This window comes from Lepidochelys olivacea, assembly GCF_965140295.1.
Source record: "Lepidochelys olivacea isolate rLepOli2 genome assembly, chromosome: 8".
In the NCBI taxonomy this organism is placed as follows: Eukaryota; Metazoa; Chordata; order Testudines; family Cheloniidae; genus Lepidochelys; species Lepidochelys olivacea.
This window is the reverse complement of record NC_140418.1, coordinates 35,249,205-35,272,841: the sequence shown is the minus strand read 5'-3', so window position 1 is coordinate 35,272,841 and position 23,637 is coordinate 35,249,205. Positions and strand designations below refer to the sequence as shown.

The window sequence follows — 23,637 nt, the reverse complement described above, 5'->3', positions numbered from 1 at the left end:
TGTGGAACGTCGCATCTGGGGGGATCTGCTTCCAAACCAGAACCACCTGCCCAATGAATGTACACCGCACGCAGATCTAAGAGCCTCTGACTGGGGACGCTCCAGTGGGCTGACACATCAGAGAGTACAAGAGTGGGCGCAGATACATTGGCCCAGCAGGATGGTGCTTCCTGTCAGACTTGATGAGCTGATTAGTGCAATCTGTAATTCTGCCCATTTATGAACTAGTCAGTTACACTGTAACTCAGCTCTCTAAGGTTTTCACAAAAGAGCTGTGAAAAACCGATACATTTAGGAGAGGCGGATCATTCCCCTGTGATGCCAAGCCTAATTAATGTAGTTAATATATTATCTTTAAAAACACAGCTCTCATTTCTTTCACAATCAGCAGCCAATAGCTGTGGTTATAGATTGACTCCGTGAACAATGTCGGGTGTATTGACTAAAGTCCTCCCCAGGACCATAAAACAGCGTCACTCTACAAAGTCCCCTTGGAAATCCCAGTGGCACTCTGCAGGAGAATGGGGAACAGTTCGGAAGATTTGTCTCAAACCAAGGTGAACATGTTGTTTGCTATTACCGTATTTTCACTCCCTCCTCTTCCCTCTCCCCAGATGCATCCATTTCCTTTCTTACCAGTGTTTGAGGTAACTATCTGAGAATTGGGTGGCAAACTATCTGTGTTGGTTGTTAGAAGGGAGGGGAGCAGCGATCACAGGTTCTTTCTTAGACTTGTGTCTGAAGGTAAAGGCAACTTATCATTTGATCATTTTTGGAAGCCAGATTTCACAAAGCGCTTCCCTTTGGACTGACTGATTAAACATACCCATCTATCTTAGAAGCGAAGTGGAAGCGACTCGGCCCCCAGTGGGGGGTGACTCCGCTGTGCCACTCAGGAATGGAGCACTTGACATCAAACAATGACTTAATAGTCAGAATGAATAAGGTTCAAGTGATGTCCTTTTGTCGCTGCTGGTTCCCCTCCTTGGCTCTGCCTCACCCTGGGCAGCTCTCCCCTTCGACATGGCCCAGGGAGCCCTGGCAGCTCCACTATGCGTTCACGGACTCAGCTAAAAGCTTGTGAGGTTCTAAGAATCAGGCTGGGACTGGAGGTCAGGCAGACCCGTCAGTCAGGCCCCAGGAGAGAAGAGAGCCCGGAATCCGGGCCCCAGAGAGTAAGGACCACAGACAGAGAAATGGGATCCAAGAAACTGAGGAATCTTGGGGGTTTTGTCAGGTAAATTTGCAAGGAACTTGGCTTTATTTTGTACAGGCTACTGTAATACAGGGACTGATGCTGTTTTCTGCTGAGCGCATGCAGCTGCCACTGAAGATACTGGGTGTGAAGTGCACTGAGCACCCCACAGCAGCCTCAGCCCTTTGCAGGATTGGGCCCATACTGTGGAGGATTTGGTGTGACTCCTTTACAATGCAATGTAGCATGTATTCAAGATCCAGCTTCCCTGGGGCGGGGGAGGGGAGAGCAGGGCGGGTATTAAACAGTAGTGTATTCTATAGCAATGATCCAAACCCTGTCAGCATTACTAGTGAAGGGAGAGTGAGCTGAGCCCCAGGAACTCCTGGCTGCTAATCCCACCACAGACACCAATGGACTGGGTGACCTTGAGCAAGTCACTTACTCTCTCTGCCTTGGATTTCCCATCTGTAAAATGGGGGTGATAGGTCACTACTATCTCCTGGGGGTGCTCTGAGGTTTAACTAGTGTTCCATAAAGGTCTTTGAATGTGCTACACAAGTGGTGACAATGCTGTTAAATCCATTCACTTATTTTAAGGAGGGATATTATGTAGCTATGTAACTGCCATTTGATTTCTCTGTACTGTACCTTTGTGTTTCTAACGCCTGGCCTACACACCGACTGATATAGCTATTACAGTTAGGGGGTGTGATTTTTCACTGGTATAGTCATACTGGTATCAGTGGATGCAATTATACCAGTATAAAGGTGCTTCATACCAGTATCGCTCATTCCCCTTCCTGTATGGGGATTGCTCTACTGGTATAAGCACATTTATACTGGTTTAGATGCCTCCACATTGGGGGATTGTACCACTTTAACTATACCACTCTGATAACATGTTAGATCCATATAGTTAAAGCTGAACAACTTAGATAAAGCCTAATCTGCTTAGCTTCAAGGCCAGCAGCCGTTGTGTGAGCAGGGCTGCTGCAGCGTGTCACAGAGGAGACACACACATGGTGCTCTCACTGAGCTGCTCCATTTGTTTCTCGTCTCACATTGCTGGCTCCCTGTAATATCAATCCAAGCCACTCAGACTGGATCGTGGTGGCTGCTCTTTGCATGGGGAACAAAGACCAATTCTTCACTCTCCAGTCCTATGGTACGTCTCTCTGGGTTCCCAAAACAGATAAGCTGCTTTTAGCAACAGCCACCAGCATGGCGGAGACAGTGGCATCCTTCCAATCCGCACTGCCTCTTCTGCGCTGCGATCTTTTATTTTCCTGGTGATGGTGCTTCCACCAGCAGTTTCTCTAAGAAGTGACTTGCTCTGTCTTCCATGCCCCTTGGGGAAATGCAGAATGGAAATGCAGCTTCCACCTGGCACGAGGGGACCCCCGAAATCATCACCGAGAATTCATATGGGAAGGAGCTGGAGAGCGAGGACAAGGTGAGACCAGCGCTCTGCCTAGGATGCCAGGCAGCTGAAACTGCAGCTTGCCACTAGCTTTAGCTGAGGGATGGGTCCATTGTTAGGTGAGGGGCTCAGCTGAGCTCTGAGCGAGGGGCAGCATATGGCTGCGCTGCCTGAGGGGCAGACCAAGGACCAGGTTGGGACTTGAGAAATCACAAACTGCCCCCTTTGGCTCCATGCAAGAGGCGATCTGTGCCAGCCTTTTACCCGGTGCACATTACTGCAGGCTCAGCTAGCATGCTGTGGGGATGCCACCGAGGCTCCACCCACTGCCTTCCTGCCACCCCTTCTTCACCCAGCTGGGTGCAAGGATGGGCAGTGGCCCCACACTTGCTGCCTGCTGCGGTACAGGTAGCTACCACAGGAGAGAAAGGGGGCACTGTGGGCGCATTGAGCATGTCATAGTCTGCCCCTAAAAAAGTGACATTCCTTGTCTTTAAAGCTCATTGTGGGCTCGTTCCACCCTATCCCCTTGTCTCTCTGTTGCTCCCCGCCCTTGCTCAGGTAGCAGCTGGCCTGTCTCAGCACCTCACCACTGGCTTGGTGCAAGAGCCTTCTCCTCTGCAGCCATTGGTGTCTGCAGCAGCCCTCCTGTAGCCCACTGACTCACTGGGTATTTTCCAAGCTCCCTGGAGAGTCATCCCTTCCCCTCTGAAACACAAACATTGGGGCCATTGCGGAGTGTGGCAGAGTTAGAGCAGGTCTTTTTTCTTTTTCTTTTTGTTGGTCAGTGACGTTCCCAAAGCCGGGGATGTTTTGAAAAGGGATGGAGTGAAAAAAGGGAGGGGAGGAAATAACCCCCGTGAGCGGTGTTCTATTTCACTCAGTGGCAAAATGGGGAGGGGGGGGGAGAGAGGGGAAGGAGGGGAACAACAACGACCCTTTCACATCTAAAGAAACTTCGCTTTTTGAAAACTGAATCGACACACCAAGCAGTCACTTGATTTTCCCTGGGAAATTTTCCTATGAAAACTGAACAAAAGAGTTCAAAGGGAAATTTTTCATTTGAAATGTTTTGGAGGGACGGACAGGTATTTTGACCAGCTGTAATTGCAAGAGTCTAAAATCACTGGGGCTGGTAACACTAGCCGGAGGACTGGGGATAAAGCACTGGGTCTGGGCAGTGAAGCCAGAGGCTTGGTGGTAGCAGACGATCTTTTTTCTGGGTCTTGGCAACTGTTTCTGGGCTTTCAGAGGAGTACATTCACAGATTCCAAGGCCTGAGGGGACCATTCTGATCAGCTAGTCTGACCTCCTGTATGACCCAGGCCGGAGAACCCAGGCAGTGAGGCTCACATCTAGATCATCATTCCTGGCTGAGCTGTAGCATCTCAGTTAGAAAGACATCCAGTCTTGACTGACGGACATCAAGTGATTCAGAATCCACCACATCCCTAGATCAAGTGTGCCAATGGTTAATTAGCCTCACTGTGAAAAATTGGCACCTTGTTGCTAGTTTGCATTTGTCTAGTGTCAGCTTCCAACCACTAGATCTTGTTATGCCTTGTTCTGCCCTCTGCTGTCAGAAATCTCTTCCCATGCAGGTACTTATAGACCATGATCAACTTACCTCTTATTCTTTTCTTGGACAAACTAAATAGACTGAGCTTCTTTAGTCTCTCGCTATAAGGCAGGCTTGGCAGACGCCACATATTCTTGTAGCTCTGTTCTGCACCCTTTCCAATTTCTCCACATCTTGTTTGACATGTGGCCAGCAGAACTGTACCCAGTATCCAGGCCATGTGCAGAGGTAATAGCACCTCCTTATTCCTACTCGATATGGCCCTGCTCACACATCCAAGCATCACGTTCACCCTTTTAGCTACAGAATCGCACTGGGAGCTCCAGTTCTGTTGCCCCCAAAGTCCTCTGCAACATCACTGCTTTCCAGGATCCTGTCCCTCCTCCTAAGCATGACCCACGTTCTTTGTCCCTTGCATTTGGCTGTATCAAAAGGCATGTTGGTCAAATGAGCCCAGCTTACCAAGTGATGTATAAGTGACCTGTCCATCTTGCCACCAATTTGTGTGTCCGTTGCCCATCTTACTAGAATAATTTTCTTCTTCCAGAGCTCTGAGAAGGATAGTGAATAGTGTTGGGCTGAGAACAGATCCCTGCGGGACCTCACTAGCAAAAGGGAATGCTGCAGGGGCTTGGGGATAGCGGCAGCTCCCTTCTTAAGCAGAAAACCTCAAGCAGCAAGGCCCTTACCAATGAGCTGTTGGGATAAGAGGAGAGCAGTTCTTCCCTGTGGATTGCACCATTCTGTACCACATCCTCATGCACAGCATTCCTCGGGAGAGGAGACACCCCCGGAGAGGCCTTTGCCCCTTGCATGTGAAATTCAGATGCCAAGCATGCACTTTGCCCAGGAAACCCTAGAGCTTTTGGAAACAGCAGGCAAAGGGCCAACAGCTGTAGAACTCCCGGGTAGCACGTGGGGTAACACAGGGTCAGAGCCAGGCCCAGCTGACCGAGTTTTGGGGCCCTGTGCACTCTGGAAATTGGCAAGGGGCCCACCACTTTCCTTAAACTAGAACTCTGCTCCAGCTGCCTGTGCCCACTTATCCTGGCAGTCCCCACACATCCCAGCAGCCCTGACCTACATCCTGCTCACCCAACATCCGCCCACTTGCCCCCAGCCCCTCACCCACTGCCCCAGGGACCTTCCTGGCCACCAGCACCCTCTTCCCCCCATCTCAGCACCCTGCTCCCATCCCAAGCTAGGGCAGCTCCCCCTGATCGCAACCACCCTCACCCAGCCCTGCGCTGCTCAGGTTTGACCCGGCAGCTCCCCTGTCATGATTGGAGAGCATGGTGCTGTGACCTGGCGCACGGGGTTACTGCACCACTCCAGCTTGGATTGGGGTTGTTTCCTGTGGGTGGAGGCTCCCTTGAGACGGGGGCCCTGTGCAAGTGCACCCAATGCATGCTGGGTAATCCCGGCCTGCTCTGAGCACTGGCCCTAGGAACGTGTGGCTAATGGAAACAGCAGCGCAGTGGAACCAGAGGCTTCAGGGAACCGGAGACACCAGCTCTGGGTCTGAGTGGTGACACCCAGAACCTCGGGGGCCTGTTTGGAGCCGGCCCCAGGGGGGCTGTGCACAAGTGGGCAGGGAACAGAATGCTTTGTTCCCCCCTGTGCAGGAACAAGCCAGAATTCCCCTGGAGAATGCAGCCCCGTCTCCCTGCTAGCCCTTCACTGTCTGAAGTGGGCATGAGAGGTGGGGCAGGGTGGTACTAAGTTCCCTTCCTCCCCTGCTGTGGGCATGGAGTGGGGGACACACTGCACTGGGGGCAGCACTATTGCTCCAGTGTGGGCTCCCTATGAGGAGCCAGCCAGGTGCTCGCCTATGGGCTCCAGCTGCAACGTGTCCCTTCAGCAGGCCCGAGGGCTCTCAGGACAGAGTGGGTGAGTATGTTACTCCAAGGCAGCCGGGGCATAGCAGATGTGTCTCAAGTCTCCCTGCACTGGGGCGATCGCTTCAGAGACCAAGTCATGGGGGAGCAAGGAAACCTATTCACATTTGATTTCTGTCAAGCTTCTCAGCCTAGCTGCCAGCCTCTGCTTTCTGCCCCTGCTGGTGCTGAAATCGTCCTTCCTCCATTTCCAGCGCCAAGCCACAGACACAGGGAGGGAGCAGAAAGAATTCGACATGATCTATAAAATTGAAGATGTGCCCCCATGGTACCTCTGCATCCTGCTTGGCTTTCAGGTAAGGAAGGAGAGAGCAGAGGGCTCTGCCCCACTCTCTTGCTCCCAGTGCTGTTATGGTCATGACATACACACAGAGAAGTTAGGATATTCTGTGGTTTTCAATCTTTCTGGAAGGGTGCAATGTAACACCACTTTATGTCTTAAAATCCAGTCCCTTACCAACACAAAGAAACAAAACCAGAGAGAGAAAAAGCAGTCTGCTCCCTAAAATAAGTATTACTCATTGTCTGGTGCAAACTGACAGTGGCTCACACACTTCCCTACAGAGCTCTCTAGACCGCAAGCAGGAGCAGGTGAGGGTGGGGTGGGCGCGGGGAGCGAGCGGAGCAGGGTGGCTGCGATCAGGGGGAGCTGCCCTAGCTTGGGATGGGAGCAGTGTGCTGAACATTTAACGTGATCACTGTACAATTTTAATATAGTTTTCCCTATACCACATGCCCTTATACGTGACTCTGAGTTTAAGTCTCATTAGCAGTGGCAAGAGCAAACCCCTGACATTCAGAAGTCCAGTACAAGTCACACATAGCACATTGGGACTTAAGTGTACCACAGCCTTGTGCAGAGGCGAACTTCATTCTCCCTGGGAATGGAGATGGGTTATCAGATCCTCCCGACAGCCTTAACCAAGGACTCCTTTCCCTTCCCCGCTCCAGCACTACCTGACCTGTTTCAGTGGGACGATCGCTGTCCCGTTCCTCCTGGCAGAGTCCCTGTGTGTGGGAAAGGACCAATACACAGTCAGCCAGCTCATCGGCACCATCTTCACCTGCGTCGGGATCACCACACTAATCCAGACCACGCTGGGGATCCGGTAGGTTGCACTCTATGGCAATTGTTCTCCACGCTTTCTTCTGGCTGTTGCTCCCTGTTGAACCATTGCACGGGAAGCTTTGAAGGTGAGGCAGAGCAGTAGGTGATTGCAAATGAGGCTTTTCCTTCTTGCTCATGCAGACTCCCCCTGTTTCAAGCAAGCGCACTCGCCTTTCTGGTTCCTGCAAAGTCCATCCTGGCCCTGGAGAAATGGAAATGTCCCCCAGAAGGTAACTGAAGCTTCGTTTACAACCAGGTCATGCGGTAAAGACCTTGAGTCACTTAACGGCCCCACCAAGTACAGCCCTTACAGGTAAGGATACAACAGGGCTCAAGGCCAGAAGAGGCCACCAGACCTCCACTAGCCTGAAGGGGCCACCACTAGCCTGACCTCCTGCATATCAGGCCAACAACCCGACCCAGGACCTGCACACTAATCCCAACAACCAAAAGGGGACCACGCCCACAGGAGACAGCACTAGAATGAGCACGAACTAGGGGGGGCTGAGATGCACCAGTGCCCGAGGCCCCTGCAGTGGCAGGGAACTGATTAAGTGAGACATACCCAGAGGATCTTGGCAAGTGACCTGCCCCCCACGCCACAGAGGAAGGTGAACCCCCCAAGGTCACTGCCAATCTGAGCTGGGAGAAAATTCCTGCCGTACCCCATGTAGTCCTGTGAGTAGGAACAGCCAGCCAAGCACCCGAAAGAGTGAACGCTCAGGGCCAGCACCGAGTCATGTCCCACCCTGCCGAGTGTCATGGCTGAAGCACAGCTATCAAGAGGTAGTATAGTCTAATGGGTAGGGCACCGGCCCAGGAGGCCACGGCTCTGTTCCCAGCTCCCTGCTGGGTGACTTGGAGCCAGTCCCTTCCTCTCTCTCTCTCTGCCTCTGTTTCCCCTCCCACACTGGTCTATTGAGGGCACGTCTACACAGCAAATGAAGGTGTGATTGCAGCACCATTTGGCATGCCAGGGTTAGCCTGAATCCAGCTGGCATGGGTAATGTTGATCGTGGTGGCGCAGGCTTCGGCACAGGCAAGCCACCCCAGGACCAGCCCACCAGAGATCCTGGGTACCTACCTGGGCTGCTGGTCCATGCTGCTGCGTCTCCAGTGCTATTGTTGCCCATGCTGGGTAGATTAAAGCTCGCCCAGATCTGCTACCAGTGTTACAATCCCACCTTCACCTGCAGAGGAGACGTACCCTTTGCCAGTCGGCTCTTTGGGGCAGGGATTGGTCCTCGCTCCGTGGGTACATGGTGCCAGCACAACGGGGTCTCTAGATTCCAAGGGAGACGCACCAGTGTAAACAGGGCTAGGGCAGCAGTGAATCATGCCCTGGGCGGCAGGGCCTGGAGGGCTGTTATCCCCGCATGTCTAACAGCCTCGTTTTGCGTCTTAGAGGAGATCTACGGCAATTGGACGTTACCGCTGAACACATCTCACGTGTGGCACCCGAGGATGAGAGAAGTAAGCTGTGCTCTGTGACTACATGGCCAGGGGCATACATGGATCAGGGGCCATGGGGATGAGTCTCACCAGGACACGGGAAAGAAGACTCCCCCCCAGACAAATACCCAGCTTGCTTACGTCTCGGACGCGTTATGGCCACGCACCTTGGTGTTTATGGCCTCGTCGGTGGGGTAGCATGAGCGTGGATTGTTCAGCAGCACTGCAGCCTCCGCTCCCGGGTGAGATTCACCCCTGTGCAGGCAGCCAGTACAAAGTGTAGGTGCCACTTCTGTCCCTGGTAAACCACAGCAATTTCCCCCTCCTTCTGCAGTCATGTCCAGCCAAGGCGCACAAGCAGGAGGGCCCTCCAGGTGACTCTGGGGGCGCTTGGCTGGTCAATGGGAAATACCTTCAAACACATCTCAGGTCAGTGCTCAGACATGCCAATAGCACCATAGCTGTGAATGGTGCTGGTGTCTGTCTCAGTGCAGAACAATGGAGAGGAAGCATTGCCTATTAGTTAGGACACTGGGATAGGATGTGGGAGACCTGTGCAGAATTCCCTGCTCTGCCCTGTACTTCCTGTGTGACACTGGGCAAGTCACTTAGTCTGTCTGCCTCCGTTCTCAGCTGTGCAATGGGGCTAGCGCTGCCCTGCCACACGGGGTGTGGGACGATAAATACCTTTAAGATAGTGTGGTGCTTTAAGATCTGCTGCTGGAAAGGGCTATGTAAGAGCCAAGTATTGTTATTAGCAAGGTCTATGCTGATAGATGGAGAGATATCTAAATGACACCATCCTCCCTCAGCCTGGGAAGCTCCAATGTGCAAAAAAACCCAGTTTGGAATGGGACAGAATCTTCCAGGCTCTAGAGCATAAGCCAGCCTCTAACTATTGAGAGCTAGGAGGAATCATTCCCTTGGGGCTAGTTAGCCCCTAACAGCCCACTGCAGAGCTCCCTGCAGCTTCCGATGGAGAAGCTGGTGCTGGCCCCAGCTGGAGGCAGGATCCTGGATTAGATAGAGCCCTGGTCTGATCCATTGTGGCAATTCCTGAGTCCAACGGAAGGTGGTCACCAGATAGCATTTCCTGCTGGGAAGTAGGCTAAGACCCAGAAAATGCAGATCATCGCTGGGCTGCCTGCGCCATGGTGGAGAGTTTCAGAGTTGCTGGGTTTTATAACGTGTAAAGTGCAGTTATTCTCCAGTGGCTTAATCTTCAACCAAACAAGAGGACTTACTTTACAGCAGCTACAAAAGTTCTGGCTCTCGCCCTGCACGCAAACAGGAGAGGCCTGGCCTGTGGCCTCCCAGACATCGTCCGACTGGACTGACTGTGGCTCCCGGGCTTATTCACTAGTCAGCTTCATTTTACCCAAGACACATTTTATGTGGTTTTAGTCATTTGCTCTTCTTTGAACCAGGATGCAGCCATTTAGAATTGCTCTTGCATGATACTGGTGTGTCCCCTTATGCTGTTCAACCCAACCTTCTCTAACTTGTGAAGAGCATGGGCTGGACGGACGGATGGATGGATGGATGGATGGATGGTTGGATGGATGGATGGATGGATATAGTGACTGGATGGATGGATATTCCCATTACCATCCCAGTCCAAGGTTCTTCCATGCTTTAATCCTTCCCCTTCCTCCATGATGAAGCCTTCCCCAGCACAACAGCTAAACCCTTGTAGCTGATGGCCACGACGCTCCCTGCCCATGTGGGGCAGAATGTGCTGCCTCCACAGCCCCAGCGATGGGAGGCTGGGCTCAGCATGCAAGGTCAGAGCCATGCCAATGCCACTCGGCCTCCAGGCTCTCCCCTATCTCTGGCACCTGCACAGGCGGAGGAACTTGGCAGCATGTGACAGCTCTTAGCTGACCACATCTCCACACCTCACATGCTTTTTCCCCCCTTTTGCGCCATAGATCCAAGGGGCGATCATCGTGTCCAGCCTGGTGGAAGTGGTGATCGGGCTTGTGGGGCTGCCAGGAGCGCTGCTCAGCTACATTGGACCTCTCACCGTCACTCCCACTGTCTCCCTGATAGGACTGTCAGTCTTCCAAGCTGCGGGGGATCGTGCAGGATCTCACTGGGGCATTGCAGCACTGTACGCGCCTCGCTTATCATACAGAGACCAGCCACAGGGCTCACAGAGTGACATGCTGCTAGTACTTAGTGTCACACCCTCATGGGTATGCATATCTGGAGGAAAAATCTGGCCCTTAAGCTCCAAGTTACCCCCAGCTCAGGATTAAATTCCATCCTCAGACACATTTGCTGATTGCAGTGGGGTTTGCCCTATAGACCCGATCCTGCTCTTATTGAAGCCAATGGGAGTTTTGCCTACATTTGCACATTTCATATGGAAAACGTGCAGTGCTGCTCCATGTAACTTACAGCAATTGGTTTTTCATAATCAAGATCACTTGATAATGAGTATTCGAGCCAAAAAGGGGGGCAAAGGTTGAGAGGGGAAGAATAGATGACATTAGTCATTGCTTTGCTGAGTTTTCAATAGGATGCAAGGTTTAAAATCTGTCTGATAACTGATCTGTCTGTGTGTCTGTCTATCCTAGAAGCATATAGGGCACCAACCACCACTATATCAGAGCTGACTGAAAATACCATGAAAATTCAACCTGTGCTTTTGTCCCAAATTAGGATGAAACATTGAAATATCAAAATTTTTGGCAGAGCAGAATGTTCTGAAAAATTGAATTTTCGTTGTGGAGCAAAAAGTTTGGAAAAATTTCTATTTGGAAATGTCAAAATATTTCAGCTCAGTTCTACATTAAGCTGTGTGTGCCTGAGCTGTACCAGTACCTCATGGGAGTTGTACTTCCGATGCCTCATGCCGCCATTCACCTCTATGGGCCAGACTACACCTCCCAGCCTCCCTAGCCAGACTACACCTCCCATAATGCAACAGGGGCATGGGACTCTCAAGATGCACTGCGGCAGTTCAGCATGAAGGGAAACTGTGATGCATTATGGGAGATGCAGTCCAGTCAGGGAGTCTGGCCAATAGAAGAAAATGGGGGCACAAGGCACCCAAATTACAACTCCCTTGAGGCCCTACCACAACTCAGACAAACACAGGTTAACGTCAAACTGTCCCAGAACAAAACATTTGATTCAGTTTGACAAACCAAAATGTTTTGATTCAGCTGGACCTGACCCAAAGCAAAACATTTTTATTTGATTTTCCAAGTAGAAAACCAAAAAAATTCTGTAAAATTGAAATTTTCCCTTGGAAAAATTTTGATTTTGCAGCCACTGCAGGAAAAAAACATTTTGACAGAAAATTCCTGAGCAGCTCCACTCAGCACCCAATACATCCTGCTGTTGTAGCCCAGCTAGTGAACAGTGGATTAGCTTACTCCAGTCAACTAAACATATGTAAGGCAAACACCTCATCGGGATTATCTTTCACCATTTACTTGTGACACGTTCTCAGAAAACAACAGCAACTCTGAACTTAGCAGACACAAAATGATGAATGAGGAAATTGGCCACTGGCACCCACAGGCATGTTTGCCACACCAGCATGGATTGTGTATTCTTCTCATACTCCAGATCTGTTCTCCTTCCCATTTCTGCATAGCCTAATGGACACTGGCTTGCATGGACTGGCCCGTAACTGTTTAAAAGCATTTGGGTTCAAATACACTATTGTTAATATTATTTATGGTAGTGCCCAGGAGCGCCAGTCATGGACCACGATCCCGTTGCATTACGTGCTTTATAAATGCAGAACAAAAAGATGGGCCCTTGCCCAGAGAGCGCACTATCTCTGGACAATGGTGCAATTCGGCCCTCAGGGAGTTCCCCTTCTGCATTTCCTAGGGATGTCCTACTGACTCTTTTTTTCTTTTCAATAGATCCATTTTTCTGATTGTTTTATTTGCCCAGTACCTGCGAAATGCGACCTTTCGGCTGCCTGGGTACAAATGGGGGAAAGGCTGTATTGTGTTCAGGCTACAGATCTTCAAAATGTTCCCGGTATGGACAGTCCCGTCCTCTGCTAATTATCAGTGACAGGTGAAACCTCCCACAGCTCAACGGTCTGGGTCAGATACACACGAGGGGGGTCTCAGGCCTGTGACAGAAATGTCTATGAACGATCTAATGCTGCTGGGGCTGTGGTGTCGGGCTAACAATCACTAGCACTTACAGCTGGGCTGGAAAGCCAGAAAGCGTGGCCGTGGCTGTGGCATTTTCGCACTAACCGTGCTGGCCATAACCCAGGAAAGCGAAATACTTGCAAATGTGAAATAAACAGGGGAAAGACTGGAGTTAACTGAAATTTTCCAGACCTCAAAATACTGTCTTGGATGGGTGTGGGTGCTGGAGTCATCACTGCCCTCTAGAGTATGGACTGGGTACTATTCCACTGTGTAGCAGGGTCCTGCTACAGCCAGGGGCTGAGAGAGCTTCTTCACCGGGGGCTGAATTGTGGGGTTGGATGTGCTAATTTCAAGCCCCGCTGTTGCCGTGCTGGTGTCAGCAGTCCCATAGCACAGGGATCTCTGTGAAACCATAGAGGTCCTGGAGTTGTTGGCACAGGTTGCGGGTTTTGATTCCATGGTGGGCAATTCTTGCTGTATTTGGAGCAGTTCTCCCATCTGGCTTCCGGGGTGTTGCTGCTCCGTGCGCCTGGACAATTATGTTACATGGGTCTCTGTTTTTCATCCCCAGATCATCCTGGCCATCATGATGGTGTGGCTGTTGTGCTATATTTTAACACTGACGGACGTTTTCCCACGCGATGCTGAGGCATATGGCTACAAGGCCAGGACAGACGCCAGGGGGAAAATCATGTCAACTGCACCCTGGTTCCGCCTACCATATCCTTGTGAGTGAACGTGAGATTCTCTCGTGACTGGCTCTGCCCAATCACGAGGGATCAGGGAAAGTGTGTGCAGAAGTGTATGCACGTTTCCGTGCAGTGCACAAGTCGGGTTTGCCTACCATTGGTGCACATACCAGCCCAGCTTGCAGGACACTTTTGCACACTTCCCCAGGCAAGGCAAGGAGCTGGGGCACCTTGCCCCTGCTCAGTATCTTCCACTGATCCTCAGGATTTTCCCCCCTCGCTCTGCTCCCCATGCTGGAGCTCAGACTGGGGGAGTGAAATTACCCTTTCCCCTAATCAGATACTCAGCAGAAGCTGCTGTCAGGAAAAGCTCACCCTCTATCACCTCCCCTGGTGCACAGCACCATGCTGAGCCACTGGGGTCCGTACTGATTCACAGGGAGAGGAGGCCATTGGTAGTGCCCACAGCTGAGTGGGTGGCCCAGGAACAGAGGAGAGACGCTAAGGCTGGCTGGGTGTGGCCTAAGCTGGCATCCTCCTGCACAGGCACTGCCCCCGTGGCTGGCAACACCACCGTAGCAGAGAAGAAGGCTGGGGGGTTCTCAAGTAGCAACCTGCAGCAGCAGAAGCTTATCTCCAGGGTGTGTGTGTTTGGGGAGGGCTCTAGGGGCTTGCAGCTTTTCCCACCCCCACTGCCCCACAGCTGGGTTTGGGCTGCCCGGGTCACCTGTGCCAAGCACAAGTCCATGGTGGGCTTTGTCAGAAGGATAATGGGCTGGGCAGCCTTTGCCAGCACACCCTGTCTGGTCCTCTGAGTTGGGCAGGGCGTGGTCCGGAACCCATGCTATTGAGCTAGTGCGGCTCCTGAGCGGGCATGGCCATGTTCAGGGCTTGGGATGCCCGGGCTAGCTCATCCCTTGCTCTGCTTTCCCCGATGCAGGTCAGTGGGGCTTGCCCACCGTGACGGCAGCAGCTGTGTTAGGGATGTTCAGCGCTACCCTGGCTGGCATTATCGAGTCCATCGGGGATTACTACGCCTGCGCCAGGCTGGCAGGGGCTCCAGCGCCACCCATCCACGCTATCAATAGGTACGGTACAAGCAGCTCACCCCTCTCTCTAAATCACACATGGGTTTGTGTGGGAGACCTGGGATTTGCACCACAGCAGGATGATTCCTACTGGGCAGCAGTGGGTGGGAGCCAGGACACCTGAGTTCTAGGCTAGCCAAGTTTTCAAATGCCCAGTGTTTGGCCCCCTCAGTAACTTTGGCCTGACTTTCTAAGGGGCTATGCACCTGAAGCTCCCATGAGGTCAGCTGGAGCTGCAGTTTCAGCACCTTGGAAATGTAGGTGCCAAAACATGGCTGTTGGTGCTACCCTTTGGCACCCAAATTTGACAACCGTAACAGGCTTCTGTTTGGCACCCGTAACCTGGCTGAGCTCGGCCTCCCCAGGTGGTAACTGGGACAATGCTCCCCACCCCCCATGTTTGTCGAGCATTTAGAACATGCAACATGCTGTGCAAGTGTCCCGTGCGTGAGTGTGAACCTCGCCCATGCTTTGTGCCAGGGACGGTTACAACGAGGCTGGGGCATGCCCCATCCATGGCGCTATTCCCCATCGCAGGGGAATTGCTAGCCACTCGTGGCAGGCTATGTGTGCCGCACCCTTTCCCATCACATGGGAGCAGAAGCCGCTGGCTGGAAATTCTCCCACCACAGCCCTGCCCCGTCTGCACCCCCTCCAGTGGAGGCTGTGTCTGCCACATGCAATCTGCCCCTAAGTGCCCTCATGCATCCCTGCCTCTCCAAATACTGCCCTCAGAGCTGCCGATGTGATGGGAAATGAAATTTCACCAAATGAAATTAATAGGCAGCAGATTTAAAACACACAAAAGGAAGTATTTCTTCACACAACGCAGTCAACCTGTGGAACTGTCTGCCAGAGGATGTTGTGAAGGCCAAGACTATAACAGGGTTCAAAAAAGAACTAGATAAATTCATGGAGGATAGGTCCATCAGTGGCTATTAGCCAGGATGGGCAGGGATGGTATCCCTAGTCTCTGTTTGCCAGAAGCTGGGAGTGGGCGACCGGGGATGGATCACTTGATGATACCTATTCTGTTCATTCCCTCTGGGGCACCTGGCAGTGGCCACTGTCGGAAGACAGGATACTCGGTTAGATGGATCTTTGGTCTGACCCAGTATGGCCATTCTTATGTTCTTATGAAATCTCTTGGATTGGCTTGTCTGTTTACAGAGGCATTTTTACAGAGGGGATCTCCTGTATCATAGCTGGGCTGCTGGGAACGGGCAACGGCTCCACATCCTCGAGCCCCAACATCGGCGTCTTGGGCATCACAAAGGTACCAGCCAGTGAGCTTCTTTGAACACCTTCCCTCTGTGCTGAGTCAGGAGGGATCGCTGCAAAGCTCTCGGCACCTGGACAGATCAGCTGGTGCCCAGCACAGCTCCCTGCCTCTCACCTGGGCTGCAGAGAATATCAGCATCTTCCACTGGCATCCTGGTTATTTTGTGGGTGCAACAGAGGGTGCAGGGTTCAGGCTATAAAACCCTTCATGGATCCATAAACACCATGGCCCAGGTTTTTTCCTTAGGAAGTAGCCCCTCTATGATGCTATTCCTAAGCCATAAAGAGGGCTTAAACGGCCCGTGCGATACTCTGCTCTTGAGGCTCGTGGGGGTTCTACAGCCAGCACAGAGCTGGCATAATAGCTCTCTCCAAGCCCCTGGTGTAGGTGATGGACTGGGGAAGCAAGAGATCAGGAAGAGGCAGAACAGCACATGGAAGCTGACACAACTTAGAGCAGTACTAGGGCTGCTCTAAATTGCACCCAGAGCCCAGCATAACACTGAATTAGGAAGATGCTGTGGTGGCTTAATGCCATTTTGTGCGCCCAGTGTAGAACCGAAGGAGCAGAAACTCTGGCCTATTCTCGCTCATAGTGCACTGGCCTGGCAGCTCCGCTCAGCTGAAAGTTGGTAGCCGCAATTTGCTGGGTCTGGGGCAGGTGGCAGAGCGTTCTCAGCAGCCAAACCTCCATTCTCGGATTCACACTCCATCTGGGCCTGAGTCCCAGGTCAGTACAGGGTCTATCTAGTTTCTGATGCTGGCCCTGAGGCCCTTCCTGGTCACTGTGTTTATATAAGGCGTGTCTGCAATAGCCCCTCTACGACACTGCTGTGGCAAGGAGAGGGCAGCCTCTTCGGACCCTGAGTCCTTGGACCTGCCTGGTTCCTCTTGCCTTGCAATCAGAGTTCGCTTTCTGTCCCTGGCCACCTGTCAGTAATTCTAGCTATCTATGGTGCTTCTCTGCCCCCTCTTGTGTCTGAGTGCCTCCCACTCCCTGCATTTAACCTCACAACCCCACTGCGAGGTGTGTGTGTGGGGGGGGGTGGATCCCAGAGCTTGGACTGCAGCCCAAGGCCAAAAATCAACAGTGCAATGAAACAGCCCCACGGCAGCGAGCACGAGTCAGCTGGCCCGGGCCAGCTGTGAGGTTTGAATTACAGTGTAGATGTACCCAAAGTGCCTTGCCCAGGAGCGTGGCAGGGCTAAGATTGGAGGGAAGATGCTGTAGAAGGGCTCAAACTTGCTGGTGTTTCTTACCCAGTGCAGGGTAGAGCATGCACCACTGAGACTAACTAATAGTGCTTAGCCCATAGCGAAAGCTCTGGCTCACCAGTTTCTCCCCATGAAACAGAACATCCCTCCCCTCTTTAATTTCTAAAGTCTGATGCAGCTTGGTGCACTGAGCAGGGAGTGAGGAGGCCTGGGGTCTCAGCCACTGCATGAGCTTGCACAAATCTCACTGTATCTCAGTTTCCCCATCCCACTGTCACCCAGAAATCAGTGCCAGAGTCTGGGTATATTGTCAGTGCCGTGTATATGTTTAGACTGTGTCACTCAGTCCTTGAGCAGAGGAAGTCACAGACAGCACTCAGAAAAACCACGTTCAGGGCTCTCAGAGAGCAACCCCGCTGCTGCAAAAATTCCCATATGTTAGAGAGAGTAAGGCAACGAGCAACTCCTGTCCTGCTTGCAAAAGGAACTGTATCACAAACCTAGCAACAACACAGCAGGTCTTCACAGACTGTGCCCTTGTTTGAGTGCTAAGAAAAGGACCTGGTAAAACTCTGGGTATGTCTACACAGCAAAAAGCCCCGCAGGTGCGAGTCTCAGAGCCTGGGTCTATAGTCTCAGGCTTGCAGTGCTCCCACTACAGTGCTAAAAACAGCCATGTAGACATTCCCACTCAGTCTGGAGCTTGGGCTCTGAAACTGTGTAGATGTACCCTACCCAGAGGCATCTGGTGTCTCCCACCATAATAATACTTACCTCCTTTGGGAAGTGCTTTGAGATCTCTGGGTGAACAGAGCTGTATAATAGCTATGTATTATTAAGCCTGGAATGACTCTAGCCAATTTGCTTCACCTTGCTGCTGTTTTCCTCTACAGGTGGGAAGCAGAAGAGTGGTGCAATATGGAGCTGGGATCATGCTTGTTTTGGGAACCATCGGCAAGTTCACGGCTCTGTTTGCCTCACTCCCTGACCCTATCCTCGGAGGGATGTTCTGTACATTATTCGGTAACGTACCTATAAAGATATGTTTATAAATGTAATCAGCAGGGTGTCAAGGCAAAATTAACATTAAATTGCCGTGCTCTTTCCTACCAATTGTTTCCTAATATATTCATTTAAATTTGATTTGCCTGAAGGTGACTTACAGAGCTTGCGCCAGGCTGAGATTTGCAACGCTGCCTAAGAGAGTTGGCTGCCCAGTGCCCATCAACATTGGCTTTGAAGCTCTCCACTTAAACTGCTTGCTTTCCTTTCAGAATCAGTTACAGGGAACAATCTCAAAGATGCAAAAGAACTGCAGCTCCATAGCATCACTGGGGATAGGGAGGGTAGCAGTGCGATGCACTGCTACTGCCTGTATTCTAGGGTTCAAGTTTTCCTCCAAACCTAAGAGACTATCATTAGTGCGAGCTATACTTTTGTCTCTTGACCCTAAGTGGTGGGGTTGCCAATGCATTATAGCAGCCTTAGGCCTTGTCCATATTTAAAGTCAAATCAGTGTAACTTTAAATTGGTTTCAGAAGTGATTAAATTAAACTGGTGCAGAATACAGTGTGACCGCAGTTAATTCAATTTCAGGCTGGTTTATATTGATTTAGCTTAACTTGGTAATGAATCAATTTAAGCTAAATTGATATAAACCAGATTTAAATCAAATTAAGAGCGTCCACACAGGTGTTTGCACCAGTCTGATTTTATCAGATTCAGATTGCTCTTTCAGGCTTGATCGACACTTCAAAGTTAAGTCAACATAGCACAGTCAGAGGTCTGAAAAAAATCACACCCTTTATTGACATAGCTGTGTCAGCCTAACCCCCGTGTAGACGCAGCTATGTCGACAGAAGCAACCCCTTCTGTCAATGTAGGCTGTGTCTACGCGATGGGTTAATGCCAGCATAGTTACGGCGATGTAACTATGCCAGTATAGTCTCTCTACCATTAGACATACCCTTAGTTAAACTGGTGCAACTTTCAGAATAGAGATGGCTTTAGTGGTACCTAATTTTTTGCCTCTCAGTCCCAATGACTCAGCAAGTGGCCACCTCTGCCTTGTCCCGAATGCACATAGACCCTTTGTGTCTGTAACAAGGCTGCGTTTTCTCTGTTTGCACATTTGCAGGAATGATCACAGCTGTTGGCCTTTCCAACCTGCAGTTCGTTGATATGAACTCATCCCGCAATCTTTTCATTCTGGGATTCGCAATGTTTTTTGGGCTGACGTTGCCAAACTACTTGGATTCACGCCCCAATGCCATTAACACAGGTATGCCTCTCTGAATGAAAGCCTCAAAACATGCTTTATATCCCCTCTTAGTACTGCAGTGAATGGAGGACTGTACTGAACTCTCAGCGTCTAGTAAGATAGGAATGTGGGTCTCTTGGGCACTATGCTAATGCGTGATATAAATGATTATCAATATTGCAATTCTTAATTATGATGGAATGACATTAGGAATTTTATGTAGCTTCCATAGGAATGTGGGGGGCTTTAGGGCGTTTGTCATGCTCCAAATGAGATCTAAACCCTAGTTAGCTTGCTTTTGTTTGCAGCTGTTGGTCTCTTCTCCCTTTTGATATGTGCCTATAGCTACTCTCAGCATTTCAACATAGAAGTGTGCTTTGTAAACTAGATTTTTAGGAACTCTAATAAAACAAAATGGACAAGGGGATACGAGATAACACATACACTGAGTCAGTGGGCCTGAGATACTCATATAAGCAGAGTTACAAGGGAAGGCAGGTAGATAAAACAGATGTCTTGGAATATCAATTTAATCTAATCTGGGCCCACAAATACCTTCGTCATAATCATAAAGTTATTGATTGCATGGCATCACTGGTGTTTATTGGTAGAAAACAGCCAGTCCTCCTTAAATACACACACTCTAGTCTTATTTTTCTTTTTCAGACAGAAGATAGTAGCATCTAACCTTGTGCTCCGTGTTAATTGGTGTAACATTCTGCATGTTTTGTAGGTGTTCCTGAAGTCGACCAAATATTAACAGTGCTGTTAACAACGGAAATGTTTGTTGGGGGTGGCATTGCCTTCATATTGGACAACACCATTCCAGGTACAGCCATTGCAAGCTTTCACAACAAGGCCTTATAATGCACTGGTGCTGTCAGCGGCTTGACTCACTTTGTGCATGTCTGGTTGTATACTGTTTTAGTTATGATTTCAGTCCTGGCTGGAGAAGCTGAGCTATATTAATTGCTGTCAGAGAACTGTCTTCTGGCAGAATCAGTGATTCAGGGTTGTAGCTGGAGGTAGAGCAGGATTTGTATGCGATAAGAGACTCTTTCTTTGAATAGAGTTAGAACAGTGATACTCAGACCTCAGTGGTTCAAGAGCCAAATCAGTGATCAATGTTACGCAAAAGAGCCACAGTTGTGTGAATTCATTGTTTCATTTACTAGTTATATATATATATATATATATATAATGCTCACAGCAAAATGACTCACCAAGTATTCAACAATTGGTTAATAACATAGTAAAAGCATCTTGATTGGTTAATAACATAGATCGGTTATTAATTAAATCACAGTGTAACATAGATCGGTTATTAATTAAATCACAGGCAGGAGACACATTAAAGAGCCACTGGTGACTCATGAGCCTCAGTCTGAGTATCACTGGCCCAGCACAGTAGGGCCCTGTCTTGATTGGGTCCGCCAAGTGCTAAATAATAGGAAAAGAAAAGCTTTGAGAGAGGAATCTATTGAGTAATTAATTCCATATAGTGATGGGTAAAACTGGTCAGTCCTTCCTGTATATCCCATCTCATTCCCTGACAACAAAGGGTCACTCAGTGAAGTTAAACTATGAGGACATATTTTATGTAGCACATACTCAACCCGTGGAACTCACTGCTGCAGAAAAACACTGACTCAAACACAATGGCAGAGTTTGTTTTTAAAAAGGGTGGGATAATTTTACAAACACTAGCAAGATAGGTAGCACTACAAGCTTGATCCTGCCATGTTTCCTGTATGCAGAGGTCTCACTGGAACTCAGGATCATTTTAACTGCATCTCCCGTCCCCTGATAGAGAGGTAATGCAATCTTATGCTTTCAGGTATAAAAGATAGGGGTGTGCCCCCCCCCCCCCAATAAAGCATTGAATAACTGGCCAGGTGCATTTTTCTGTCTTTTTGGAAGCATCAGGCCCTGGCCATTTCAGAAGGCAGGATACCAGCCTAGTCCATGGTCTGAGCTGCTGTGGAACAATCCTTTCTCCGGACCACTTTTTGTGCAGAACTAGAACCACATCCAGTGAAGGTTACTTTGAATGAATAAGCTATTTAGTTATTTTGCTGTCCTTACACTCAGGATCTCTCACTCTCCCCAGGGACACAGGAGGAGCGTGGGCTGGTTCAGTGGAAGGCTGGAGCACATGCAGACAGAACCACAGCTGCAAATTTGAAAAGCTACGATTTTCCATTTGGAATGAGTGTGGTAAAAAGGATCCAGTGGTTCACGTATGTGCCAGTATGCCCTGTTTTCAAGGGATTTCATTCAAGGAAAAGGAATTGTGACACAATGGAAAATGTACAAGAGAACACAGACAACCTGTTCATATGTACTAAGGTCTGAAAGACTCCTGTAATGTGACAAGCACAAGTTGTTCAGTGCCAGTTAGGTACAATGTACCACAGTTCTAGTTCGTAGGTTACTGAAGGAAGGCCAGGGCAGAGAGCAGTGTCAAACTGAAGAGGGGAGAACAAGGGGATCAGTTCAAAGGGGTTCCCGCATAGTTTTGATTCATGTCCCTGTGGAGTCTACAAAGGGCAACACACCCTAGTTTGAGTCATCTTTACGCTGTACTGTACACTCGGTCTAAGCATCTGAGACAGTTGTGGCCTGCTTACTCTTGAGATCACAGAAGCCTTCAGTATTATACATATGACTAGTGTGTGTCATCCTAACAAACCCCAAACCAGCTCAGCCAAAACAGCAAAGTTGTGGCTGGACTGACTTCAAAACAACTTTTGCATAGTTTCCAATTCTAACCCCAAACTGGTTTAAGATTTGTTCAAAACTTGGCTCAGATTCACTACAATGTTTATGAATCTAGGCAAAACTAGCTCAAGTTTTACACAGCTCAGCTGGTCATCCTGTGTAATAAACTGCTATCTGGACACTCTGGGCTAAATTAATTTCTGGTGTAACTCAATAAGCTTCAGCAGACTTATACCAGGGATTAATTCTGGCTCAGCATGGCCACTATGGCACACTTAATATGGAGACTATGATGTTTTTTTGGGGATAATGTATTCAATACATTAATATTCCAAATCATTTGTTTCTGTTTTCATTGACAGTGGAGAGAACTGCCCCTTATATTTGCCTAACTAGTCCTGCAGCGTAACCCTGGAAAAGTTTATGTTGGATAGCTCTGCTACACCGACCATCTTTCCTATTGCCTGTTACATTGAGCGTAAACTACCTTGGCCTTTGCCACACTGCTATTTAATGGACAATTAATAGTTAAGATTTTTGCCAGGCGGGTGTTAGAATTCTTGATCTGTCATGCATGGAGGCCCATTAACACCTACCTGAATCCCTGATCCAATGGGCTGAGATTCAGAACCTTTTGCTAGCACAGGCTCTGATGGATAGCATCAATGTAGCAATGACCTCCATACGCAGCAGTTCATGACCAGAGTAAAGCAGCGTTTTTCCACCTTATGAAGAAAGTTCTGCTAGACAAATGCTGCACCAATAACAGCTGAGCAACTACCTAACTTTCAATAGTTTGCATAAGTATAATTAGATCTTAAATAACTTAATTATGTCCAAGGATGAACAGACAAGCTCATTTTCTGAGCTGCCTTGGCTCTGCAGGGCTAAGAGAAGTAAACATGAGAAATTGACTCTGAACACAGGATCAGATATTGTGCCCAGTCACTTTCCAGAATTGCCTAGTAGGAAACTTCTGCAAGAAACCACTACACCAAGTCATACCTGTGAATGCATCTCCCTAGGAAATGGAATGCACAAGCACTGCAGCTTGACTAGACTGAATATGGATATGTTTAATGCAAAGGTGATCCCTCCCTGGACCCTGATGAATTGCCCTATTAACACCAAAATGCAGCTTGTGACTGGATATGCAAGTGTGCCTGAGCTCCCTTGCTGATAAGTGATAGGATCTAAAAGGGGAGGGCTTCTATGTGACTGACTAGCAACGCTCCCAGAGAACACCCACTGCCACTTTGAATATCATTAATAAACTTCTCATACTACACATGCTTTGTTAGCTCTTTTCTGCTGTCTAAGTCATTTTAAAGATTCTTGGTTGCATTACTACTCTACCACTAGCAGGCTCCTACATATAGTGTATGCAAGTGACAGGTTTCAGAGTAACAGCTGTGTTGAAGTGAGCTGTAGCTCACGAAAGCTTATGCTCAAATAAATTGGTTAGTCTCTAAGGTGCCACAAGTACTCCTTTTCTGTATGCAAGTGAAAGCATTTAGCAGCCACATGCCTCCATAGCATCACATCTCAGAATTTAATCAAGTCGACTCACCGAGAGTTTGGAGACCCTTTCAAAG

General features: G+C 49.5%; 1 protein-coding gene across 4 annotated transcripts; it reads left to right on the top strand.

The window, feature by feature from the left end:
- Window positions 1-447: 447 nt before the first annotated feature.
- Window positions 448-23,330, top strand: SLC23A1 (solute carrier family 23 member 1). Of its 4 annotated transcripts, none has more exons than XM_084635907.1 (15): window positions 448-557; window positions 2,562-2,651; window positions 6,218-6,391; window positions 7,047-7,204; window positions 7,345-7,433; window positions 8,609-8,676; window positions 10,587-10,768; window positions 12,543-12,663; window positions 13,360-13,516; window positions 14,418-14,565; window positions 15,736-15,841; window positions 17,955-18,084; window positions 19,199-19,342; window positions 20,055-20,150; window positions 21,432-23,330. In XM_084635907.1, the coding sequence occupies exons 1-15, from the start codon at window positions 522-524 to the stop codon at window positions 21,674-21,676; spliced, it is 1,944 nt and encodes a 647-aa protein (XP_084492033.1). In that variant the 5' UTR covers window positions 448-521; the 3' UTR covers window positions 21,677-23,330. The 4 variants fall into 4 exon arrangements, with proteins under 4 accessions (XP_084492033.1, XP_084492036.1, XP_084492034.1 ...); XM_084635908.1 differs by having other exon boundaries at window positions 450-557; window positions 6,290-6,391; XM_084635909.1 differs by lacking the exon at window positions 2,562-2,651 and having other exon boundaries at window positions 450-557; window positions 6,290-6,391.
- The last annotated feature ends 307 nt before the right edge of the window (window positions 23,331-23,637 follow it).

Bases quoted from the DNA above. Each gene is read 5' to 3' on its own strand.
- SLC23A1 (XM_084635907.1), top strand. From the start codon at position 522: ATGGGGAACAGTTCGGAAGATTTGTCTCAAACCAAG. The intron at 7,205-7,344 runs GTAGGTTGCACT...TTGCTCATGCAG, and splicing joins CAGACCACGCTGGGGATCCG to ACTCCCCCTGTTTCAAGCAA. The intron at 12,664-13,359 runs GTATGGACAGTC...TTTCATCCCCAG, and splicing joins AGATCTTCAAAATGTTCCCG to ATCATCCTGGCCATCATGAT.